At 42.4% G+C, this 10643-nt stretch overlaps 1 protein-coding gene across 2 annotated transcripts; it reads right to left on the reverse strand.

Moving 5' to 3' along the window:
• Positions 1–286: 286 nt before the first annotated feature.
• On the reverse strand, positions 287–9910 carry LOC117657078 (uncharacterized). Of its 2 annotated transcripts, none has more exons than XM_060691323.2 (4): positions 9825–9910; positions 6287–7232; positions 4989–5118; positions 287–3452 (listed from the first exon to the last, which is right to left on the reverse strand). In XM_060691323.2, exons 2-4 carry the CDS (start codon positions 7049–7051, stop codon positions 1672–1674), a joined length of 2676 nt encoding a protein of 891 aa, XP_060547306.2. In that variant the 5' UTR covers positions 7052–7232; positions 9825–9910; the 3' UTR covers positions 287–1671. The 2 variants fall into 2 exon arrangements, with proteins under 2 accessions (XP_060547306.2, XP_060547305.2); XM_060691322.2 differs by having other exon boundaries at positions 9630–9829.
• Between the last annotated feature and the right edge of the window lie 733 nt (positions 9911–10643).

A 10643-nucleotide genomic window follows, 5' to 3' on the forward strand; every position in this document is an offset into this window, starting at 1 on the left:
ATCCCCCTTCTTTCTTAGTTCTTTGGGGATGTGGACATCAGCCATCACTCCAAATACATGGAGATGTGTTAATTTTGGCTTATGGCCATACATTACCTCATATGGGGTCTTTTGCACCACACTTGACCATACCCGGTTGAGAGTGTAGTTTAAATGTAGTACATCATAAAACCACTCCATAACACCCAGATAGGCAGTTACTAAAGATTGAAAAAGCTGCACTTTGTGACATTTCAAATAATTTTTCCAAGCGTCAATAGCAGACTACAGAACAACAGCAAAAGTAGTTGTTTTCACAAAAGAAAAATGAAAACAGCAACGAACTTTAATCTTGTCTTTAAAAAACAGAGAAAGCAATAATACGGGAATAAAATTCCAATGCTTTTATAGGCTTGGATATCAAATAGCCTTAGCTACATCTTTTGTGAAGATCCCTTTGTTCATGTAATTATAAATACGCTTGTCTTCTATGGATTTTTATTTTTTTTTAATTTTATTTTGATTTATATGCCGCCCTTCTCCGGAGACTCAGGGCGGCTTACAGTGCGTTAAGCAATAGCCTTCATACTTTTGTATATTTTTACAAAGTCAGTTTATTGCCCCCACAACTGGGTCCTCAATTTACCTACCTTAGAAAGGATGGAAGGCTGAATCGACCTTGAACCTGGTGAGAATTGAACTTGCAGTAATTGCAGGCAGCTGGATGTTAAATGCTGCCTTAGTAGCATTAGCCTCCTACGCCACTCAGGCTCCTATAGAACTTTATAGAACTATGATCAAAGAGACCACACAAAAGCTGTGAAAGGTGACAACTCAGCAACTGAGTTGAAACTGGCACAGGAAGGAAAACCATCAAGCTGCAGAAACCAAAATAAGCTGTTTGGAGTCTTCAGAAACAGACCAGCAGATAAACCAAGCTGATTAATTAAAAAAGCATTAAGAAAAAAGTGGAAAGAAAACAAAGTTCAACAGAGAGAAAATGAAATGTGAAAAATCTGAAGAAAATCAAGTCATTGGCGGAGGTAAAACCAAAGAATTAGAACCAATGACTATAGGCAGTGCTCAACTTATGATTGTAATTAAGCCTTGAATTATGATGATAAGTTACTGTGGCTGTTAATCAGGTCACCACATGACCAGACCAGGTCTTATGACATTTTTTGTGTTGGTTGTTAAGCAAATGCCGCAGTTTTTAAGCAAATACTGCTTAAATAATAATGGTTGGGGTTTTTTTTTTAAATAATGTGTGGCAGTCATTCAGTGATGGTGTGAACGCCGGTTGTTAAAGCAGACACAACAGTCATAAGTGTGAATATAATTATAAATGCAGTTTTGGTGAAAACCAGAAGTGCCAGTTTCCGACAAAACCATTGTAAAACAGTCACATGACCACAGGACACAGCAAATCGCTGCAAATCTGTCCTTGTTGCCTAACCTCCAAAGTACAGTCATGTGATCATGGTGGGGTACAAATTTCTGATCATCTTCAGGTAGGCTGTAGCGTCAAACAGTCACTATGGCCATGGCTGTCCGGACTTTTTTCGACTGACGTACAAACAGCCCCCATAAATATCTTCTGACACAAGGGACAAAAAGTATAATGTTTAGGAGATGAGTAGATGAAGGAGATGAGTAGAGAAGTAGATTGAGGTCAACATTTTCCTCCAAGATCTAGTTCAACAGTTTTTCACATTCTGAGCATTTCTGTGGGGTTTGCCCAGAGAGATTTTTCAAAGGGGCAATGAGGTTAGGCCTCCTGATTATGTCTCGCCCACACTCCAGGCACTGTCTTGGTCGAACCTTGGTATGGACACTCTGATGAAACATAAGGTAAGAGCTGTTTTTGAAAGTTTTTCTGCAGAGCGAGCATTCAAATGTCTTCTCTTTCGGCTGCATTTGTCCACGTTCAAGATCCAAACTCAGGGATGGTCCCTGGATGCACCCAGGACATTTTGACATCTTTTCTGCCTGGTCCCCACGCTGTCCGAAATCTTTCCCGCATTCTAAGCACTTTGCAACATCTTCTCCCACGTGGACTTTCTGATGTCGCAAAAGGACTGAGCTGGAGATGAAACTTTTCCCACAGTCCGAACACACATAAGGCCTCTGCCCTGTGTGGATTCTCACGTGCCTCAGAAGCTTGGACTTCCTGTCAAATGTTTTCCCGCAATCAGAACATGGGTAGGGTTTCTCTCCTGTGTGAATCGTCTTATGCAACAGGAGTTGTGAACTCCACCGGAAACTTTTATCACAATGGGAGCAACGGTACGGTTTCTCTCCCATGTGAGTCCTCTCGTGGGATTTGAGATTCGGGGTGTTCCGGAAGTTTTTCCCACACACTAAGCGCATGTGTGGCTTTTCTCCAGTGTGGATTCTCTCATGAGCTTTCAGGTTCTGTCTCCGACTAAAGCTTTTCCCACAATGGGAACACTTATGCAGCTTCTCTCCTGTGTGGACCTTCTGATGCGCAGCGCGTTGCAAACTGTTCATAAAAGTTTTCCCGCAGGCCAAGCACTCAAACGGCTTCTTTTTGTGAGTCTGCACGTGTGCCATGAGCTCAAAGCTGAGTTCAAAGACTTTCCCGCAGGCAAAACACACCAACGAATCTTCCACTAGATGAGTCTTCTCGTGTTCCACCAGCTCCGATTTCCGACCAAAACTTTTTCCGCAGTGGGAGCATACAGTTGTGTGAATTCTCTCGTGCAACCGGAATTGCGAACTCCAGATGAAACACTTCCCACAGTACAAACACTTGTACGGTTTCTCACCAGTGTGGATTCTCTGGTGCGCTTTGAGACTTGACCCATTTCGTAAAGTTTTGCCACAGGCAGAACATTTGTAAGGTTTCTCGCCTGTGTGGGTTCTCTGGTGTTTTAAAAGATCAGATTTCTGACTATAACTTTTCCCACAGTCAGAACACACATAGGGCTTCTCCCCCACGGAGATCCTCTTGCGAGCGTGATAGCCAAAAATACACCCACAGTGAGAACATTTGTGGGGCCTCTGACCTGTGTGGGTCCTCTCACTTTCTCCACAGTGGGAGCATTTGTACAGTTTCTCGCCAACGTGAGTCCTTTCATGGGTCACCAGGTGTGAACTGTTTCTGAAGCTTTGGCCACAATGCCAACAGTGGAACGACTTCTCTTCTGCATCAGGGCTTTCAGCTCTCATTATCTTCAAGCTTTGACTCCCGTTATTATTTATCTCATTTTCCTCTTGAACAGCAGGATCACTGAGCCCTGGGCAAACACTTTGGGGCTGAACTAACTGACCCACTCCCTTTCCAACATCACTTCCATTCTGCTTCGTTGCTGGGTCGCGGTTTCCATCGTTCTCTTTGAAAGCCAGCAAATCAGTTTTGATGGCAGCTTTCAAGAACATCCTCAGAGGCTTCCTTTTTTCAGAATTCTTCAACTTTGGTTCACCATCTTCATTCAGCCACTCAAGACGTGCTAAAAGAAAGGAAGGAAACTGGACATTAACTGGAAAGTATTGTGTTGACCTGCTGTCTTGTTCAACCACCATTTATATAGCATGTCTCCTTTTATAATTTATTTGGGTTTTTTTTGTTTTTTTTTTAAATTTGATTTATATGCCGCCCTTCTCCGGAGACTCAGGGCGGCTTACAATGCGTTAAGCAATAGCCTTCATACTTTTGTATATTTATACAAAGTCAGCTTATTGCCCCCACAAACTGGGTCCTCAATTTACCTACCTTAGAAAGGATGGAAGGCTGAGTCAACCTTGAGCCTGGTGAGATTCGAATTTACAGTAATTGCAGACAGCTGGTGTTAATCACAATGCTTTTAGTCTGCTGAGCCACCAGGCCCAAGAATTTAGTATCTTCACAAAACAGGTAACCTAATATATCATCTTAACCGCCCATCTCTCTGATAAGTCAGGCTGTATTTTTCCTGTGCCATCATAGGATTCAACCTTTCACCCTGAATTACGGTAGGAAGAGTGGAAACTATAGACTTCAGTCAGTAGCCAGGCACCAAAAACATTCATGGTTGTGCAGAAAAGACTTGATGGGTTGATATTTGGATTGAAGTACTGGGAGGGAAGGTTCAAGTGTCCACTATGGCAAGAGTCTCTAACCTTGGCAACTTTGAGACTTATGGACTTCAACTCCCAGAATTCCTCAGCAGCGTTGAGGTCCACATGTCGTAAAGTTGCCAAGGTTGGAGACCCCTGCCCTATGGGATGAAAATCACTGGATTTCTATCGCTCATTGTCAAGCTGTCAAGCTATCTTGGAGGCATCTCCATATAGTCCTTGAATGAAAATCCGGAAGATAAACAGAATGTTTATATATACCAATATATTATTGGTAGTAATTTAATTATTGTATTAGTATTTATGTGGATATTTATTTATTTATTGATTCGATTTATATGCCACCCTTCTCCGGAGACTCAGGGTGGCTTACAATGCGTTAAGCAAAAGCCTTCATACTTTTGTATATACCTGCTTAGTAGGGCTTTTGGCCCCCTCTAAGCGGTGTTCTTTTTTATACAAGGTCAACTTATTGCCCCCACAATCCGGGTCCTCATTTTACCTACCTCAAAAGGATGGAAGGCTGAGTCAACCTTGAGCCTGGTGAGATTCGAACTTGCAGTAATTGCAGGCAGCTGGCAGCTAAGTGCTATTTAACAACGCTTTAGTCCACTGCTCCACCAGGCTCCTCTGTGTACTGAGCTTAGGGATATTTTAGAATTACACTGTTTATTGGGATCTTTGATGGTTTATTATGTTACACCAAAGATGTTTTAACTGTTGACATGAGTCAACTTAGATTTGAAGGCAGACGAGTTTAGCAAATAAATTCATAAATGTATTGCATACGTAGCAAGTATTTGCTCTTCGTTGTGTTTTCTTGCAATTCAGGAAAGAACCTGAATTATATATCTCAAACAGCCAGGAAACAAAATAGAGTTATTTATTTATTATTCAATTTATGTGCTAGCCAATTCTCAGGAACTTACTCCGGTTTTTGCTGCTGTCACGTTTTGGTTTAACCATTCCAAAATCTTCGTCCTTTGGTGGTTCTGATGGAAGCTGGCTTGACTTGGAGGCTTTTACAATGTCTTCTTCTTCTTCCGATATCTCTATCACCTGGAAAAGTGGGAAATTCACAGTTCCAAATGAATTCATGATGAAGTTAAAAAGTGCAATGGGTGACTAAGAAGTTGTTTCTTTATTTGTATCCCACCATTATTTTTAGAAAATAACTCAAGGTGGTGAACATATCCAACATACCTTCCTCCTCCTGTTGTTTCCACAACAACAACCCTGTGAGGGTGGGTTGGGCTAAGAGAGAGTGATTGGCCCCCAAATCACTCAGCTGGCTTTTCTAGCTAAGGGGGAACTAGAACTCCTGGTTCCTAGCCTTGTGACTTACCGTATTTTTCAGACTATAAGATGCACCTGACTATAAGACGCACCTAAATTTAGAAGAGGAAAACAACAACAAAAAGTTTTTGGCCTACCTTTATTTGGGCCTTTTCCAGTCTTTTTTTGGCCTGTTTCCAGGGCTTTTTTCGGCCCATTTTCGGGGCTTTTTTCAGCTCGTTTTCAAGGCTTTTTTGCTTCCAATTTTCAAGGCTTTTGCAGCCCATTTTAGGGGCTTTTTTGGCCCATTTTTGAGGCTGTTTTGGCCCATTTTCAAGGCTTTTGGGGGGCCATTTTCGAGGCTCAAAAACAGGCCGAAAAAAGCTGGAAAAACGGGCTGAAAAAAGCCGGAAAAACGGACTGAAAAAGCCTCAAAAATGGGCCGAAAAAAGCCTCGAAAAGGGCCCAAAATGCTTCAAAAACAGGCTGAAAAAAGCCTCAAAAATGGGCCAAAAAAAGGCCTGAAAAAAGGCCCGAAAACAGGGTGTGTGGAGGCAAAAAAAAGCCCTACTAAGCAGGTATATACAAAAGTATGAAGGCTATTGCTTAATGCATTGTAAGCCGCCCTGAGTCTCTGGAGAAGGGCGGCTTATAAATCGAACTAATAAATAAACAAACAAACATATGAAGAATGGTTAATGGAATTGGGTATGTCTAGTTTGATGAAAAGTGTGGCAGGACTAGATTCCACAGTCTTCCAATTTGTGGAAAGCCTGGTGCAGCAACCATTGCACCAAACTGGCTTTCCAGGAAGGAAAGGAACTGTAGCATGACAGATAAAAAATGCTGGTGAGCAGGCATGTATTTTTAATCAAGATTTGGGAGTACCTAATTTATATTGTGTGGTTATAAACACCAAAATATCAATGTTCCAAGTTGCAAATACACTCACCTGCTGTTCCCATGTCTGGGTCTCCTCTCTCTTCAAGAGGAACTCCTCTGCCAAGGACACTGCATGAAAACAAGTTTCTGGGCCATTTCTCCTGAGCCAATTTTGTATATCCAGAGGCAAGGCAGACAGAAACTGCTCCAAGGTCACTAAGTCCAGGATCTGCTCCTTGGTGTGTTTCTCTGGTTTCAACCACTCGTGACAAAGCTCTTGAAGCTGCTGGCAAAAATCTTGAGGTCCCTTGGCCTCTTTGTAGCTCAGGGTCCAGAAGCGATGGCATCTTGTCTCTGCCCTGATGGCTTCTTCAGCCAGTTCTCCAATCTTCTCCTTCCCACCATGGGCAACGTCCAGAAAGGTGTCCCAATCCTCTTGGGTTGTCCCAAGACGATGAGCCTCGATTTCGGAAATCCACATTTCTTTCAACCATTTGCTGGTATCCATCCCTCCTCGGGAGGACATCCAAGATAATTTAGGACCAGTCCAGAGCTTTGGCTCAAGGCACTGTGGAACTTCCCTTCTTCCCTGAGGATCCTCAAGTGTCTTCAGAAACTCTTGCAACTGGGCATCCCAGTTCTTTGATGGATTTTCCTCTAGCTCTGCTTTCACATTATGCCTTGGTTCTTCCTTGCTTTTTCCAATGTTTAGAAAATGTGTTCTTTCCTTTCCTGCTTTGGGGTCAATGGAGTCCTGTTCTTCCGTTTTCATTTCAGGATCCATATTATGATGTAGCAGAAACTCGGACACCTCTACCTCTTGCACAGTAAACATTTTCTCCTTCAAGGACTGGCCTGTTCTATTGTTGTCTTTATTAGCAGCATCCCTCAAAGGCTACTGCAGCATTATGCAACAGATTTGACGCATTCAATGAAACGTATTCGCCGATCAACGAATCAGCATCTTCCACCTTCTTGAAAATGGCACAAGAGCTTTCCACGGAGAAGGGAAAGTACTAAGACAGAAAATAAGAGAGAAAAGACATTGGAACCAAAGCTCTGTTTTTCTGGGAGCCTTTTTACAAAGGCAGAGTTTACTAAGTAGGCTGAAAAGGAGATGGAGAGTACTGAGTTTATTCCAATGAACCAAACTTCTCATTCATACAACAATGATCCCAGCAGACACACCCTCATTTTACTCTTCAATTTTTATGAATTACCCAGCTATGGAGCTTAAAGCATTGTTAGAGATGCCACACACGCACTTCATGGCCTGTTTCTGTTGCTCCCTTCTGGAAGGAGGTTTCAAAGTACCCTGTTTTCCCGAAAATAAGACATCCCCTGATAATAAGCCCAATCGGGCTTTTGAGTACATGTGCTAAAATAAGCCTCCCCCCGAAAATAAGCCCTCCCCGAAAATATTTAAATGCAGAGCTTGAAATCAGGTAAGACGGCAAGAGGAGCCCCATCTTGCTCCACATGCCCCAAAATAATAAGACCTCCCCAAAAATAAGGCCAAGCGCTTCTTTCGGGGTTCAAAAAAATATAAGACAGGGTCTTATTTTCGGGGAAACACGGTATTTATAGCAGAACTACTAGATTCTGGAACACCTTATGCCATCTGTCCTGTAAATTCTCAGGATTTACAGGACATGTATACGTGTACATTTGAACTAAACTATGATGTTTCTCTGTGTCATATATGGCATCTCTACATGGGGCTCCCCTTGAGGAGCACCCGGAGGCTCCAGCTGATCCAGAATGCAGCCGCGCGGGTAATTATGGGGGTGACATGGCGCTCCCATGTAACACCTCTCCTGCGCGAGCTGCACTGGCTCCCGGTGGTCTTCTGGGTGCGCTTCAAGGTATTGGTTCTCATCTTTAAAGCGCTCCATGGCTTAGGGCCCGGGTACTTACGAGACCACCTTCTGCCACCGATAACCTCCCACCGGCCAATTCGCTCCCACAGAGAGGGTCTCTTCAGGGTGCTGTCAGTCAAGCAATGTCGACTGATGACCCCCAAGGGGAGAGCCTTCTCTGTGGGGGCACCCGCCCTCTGGAACGAGCTACCCCCAGGAATACGACTGATCCCGGACCTCCGTACTTTCTGCCAAGCGTTAAAGACCTTCTTATTCCAGCAAGCCGGGCTGGCTTAAAATTTTAATGGGTTATTTTATGGGGAAAGGGTTTTAAAATTTAGGGAAGCCAAACTGATTTAATTCTGTTTTAATTCTTTTTAATTTTTATACTGTATGTGTTTTAAATTTTGGCTGTTCACCGCCCTGAGTCCTTCGGGAGAAGGGCGGTATACAAATTTAAATAATAAATAAATAAATAAAAATAAATGTGTATGTATGTGGATATATGCATAATGATAATCCTTTGAGAGCTGAAATGCAATGAAATTTCACTTTAATGTATCCTGATTAGTGTACGTTTAAAGTGACAATAAAGTTCTGTTCTATTCTATTCTATTCTATTCTATTCTATTCTATTCTATTCTATTCTATTCTATTCTATTCTATTCTATTCTATTCTAATCTATTCTATTCTATTCTATTCTATTCTATTCTATTCTATTCTATTCTATTCTATTCTTTCTCATCAATCATAGTGATGATAGTCATTCCTGACCTAAGTTATATTGTCACCTAACAGCAGGTAAGACTTATTGGACTGATTCACATGTAACACTAAATCCTCATGGAGCATTCATACCTCATACTAAGCAAACAAACCACATAAAATGGTTTAGGGAGAGCACAAAAACCCAGTCAAGCAGCCACCTGCAAAAGCCTGAAATTAAGTGTAATTCAATTGCAACCCATAGACGCAGATTACATCAAACCACCAGGAAGCTTCACATTCTATTTTTGTGCAGGCACAAGCTCTGTTAAGGCACAAGCCATGGCCTTCCCACTAATTTGCATCTGATGCATTTGCAAACGACCGTCCATGCGGTGTACGCATGTCTCACATCAAGACTATCCAGTTGTGAGGACATTGTACCAAAAAAAAAAAAAAATTGCTGGGATTGCTAACGGTGCATCCTAAGAGACAAAACTGCAACATTTAAAAAAAGACACACTACCCAAACAATTGCACTAGCTGACATAGAACAAATAGGATCCAATAGCCAGAGGTCTTCAAATCTGGCAGCTTTAAGACTTGCGGACTTCAACTCCCAGAATTCTCCAGCCAAACTGGCTGGAGAATTCTGGGAGTTGAAGTCCACAAGTCTTAAAGCTGCCAAATTTGAAGACCTCTGCAATACACACACACCACTTGGCTGAGATGCAGAGGGAACATAAATTTTGGCAATTCAGGCACAAAATTCTCCTCTTCGCCCCCTCCCCCCTAAAGATCTAGAAAGAAAACATTAAATCCATGGCCCTTTCAGGATGCAAACAGACCTAAGTAAAGCATCTCCTTTCACCCAGGTTTCTTATAGGAGATGGCAATAAAAAGGCCTTTGAAAACATTATCTGGCCCACCGCCGTAGCCCTTCCTCCATGCGGCTTTTTTAAAAGGACCAATTTTTTTTTTGCATGGCGCTCCTTAAAGGTTTGCAAATTCACTAATCTCTCCCCGCTTACAAAATAACTTACAAAATGATTCCCAGGCCAGGCCAGACAGAAGGGAACTTTCAGGCTTGCACCTCTCTAAGGCTCTACAACTCTATTGCATTAACCCTTTCCAGCAATGTCCCTGAGTTTCTGGGTGTACCAGGGTACCAAAGCTACGCAAAGCAGGTAGTCCACGACTAACAACTACAAATGGAGGCCAAAACTTTTGTTGCTAAGTGAAACATTTGTTAAATGTTTTTTTCCCCCATTTTACAACTTTTTGTGCCACAGTCGTTAAGTGAACCACCGCAGTTCTTAAGTTAGTAACACGGTGGTTTCAGTGAATCTAGTTTCCCCATTAACTTTGCTCATCAGCAGGTCACAAAAGAGGACCGCGTGACCTTGGGATCCAGCAGTGGTCATAAATATGAACCAGTTACCAAGCGTCTGAATTTTGTTCAAATGACCATGGGAATGCTTCTAAGGCTGTAAGTGTAAGAAAAGGTCATAACCAGGGGTGAAATGCTCCCTGTTCGGACCGGATCGCCTGATCCGGTAGCGATGATGGTTCGGAGAACTGGTAGCAAAAATCCCTGCCCCCCCCGCCCCCCATGCCCAGCTGAGCCGCACAATCATCAGAGGCTTTTTTTTTTTTTTTTTTTTACTTTTAAAAGCATTTTTTCTACAACCTCTTCGGATGAAAAAATGCTTTTAAAAGTAAAAAAAAAAAAGCCTCTGATGATCGCGCGGCTCAGCTGGGATCGTCAAAGGCTTTTAAAAGCATTTTTTTCTGCAACCTCTTAAAGTTGTAGAAAAAATGCTTTTAAAAGTAAAAAAAAAAAAAAGTTGGCCATGCCCACC

The sequence above is a fragment of the Pantherophis guttatus genome, chromosome 2 (assembly GCF_059756535.1).
Source record: "Pantherophis guttatus breed Tessera chromosome 2, ASM5975653v1, whole genome shotgun sequence".
Classification (NCBI taxonomy): Eukaryota; Metazoa; Chordata; class Lepidosauria; order Squamata; family Colubridae; genus Pantherophis; species Pantherophis guttatus.

Bases quoted from the DNA above. Each gene is read 5' to 3' on its own strand.
- LOC117657078 (XM_060691323.2), bottom strand. From the start codon at position 7,051: ATGTTTACTGTGCAAGAGGTAGAGGTGTCCGAGTTTCTGCTACATCAT. The intron at 5,119-6,286 runs GTGAGTGTATTT...CCACTTTTCCAG, and splicing joins CCCAGACATGGGAACAGCAG to GTGATAGAGATATCGGAAGA. The intron at 3,453-4,988 runs GTAAGTTCCTGA...CCTTTCTTTTAG, and splicing joins TGACAGCAGCAAAAACCGGA to CACGTCTTGAGTGGCTGAAT.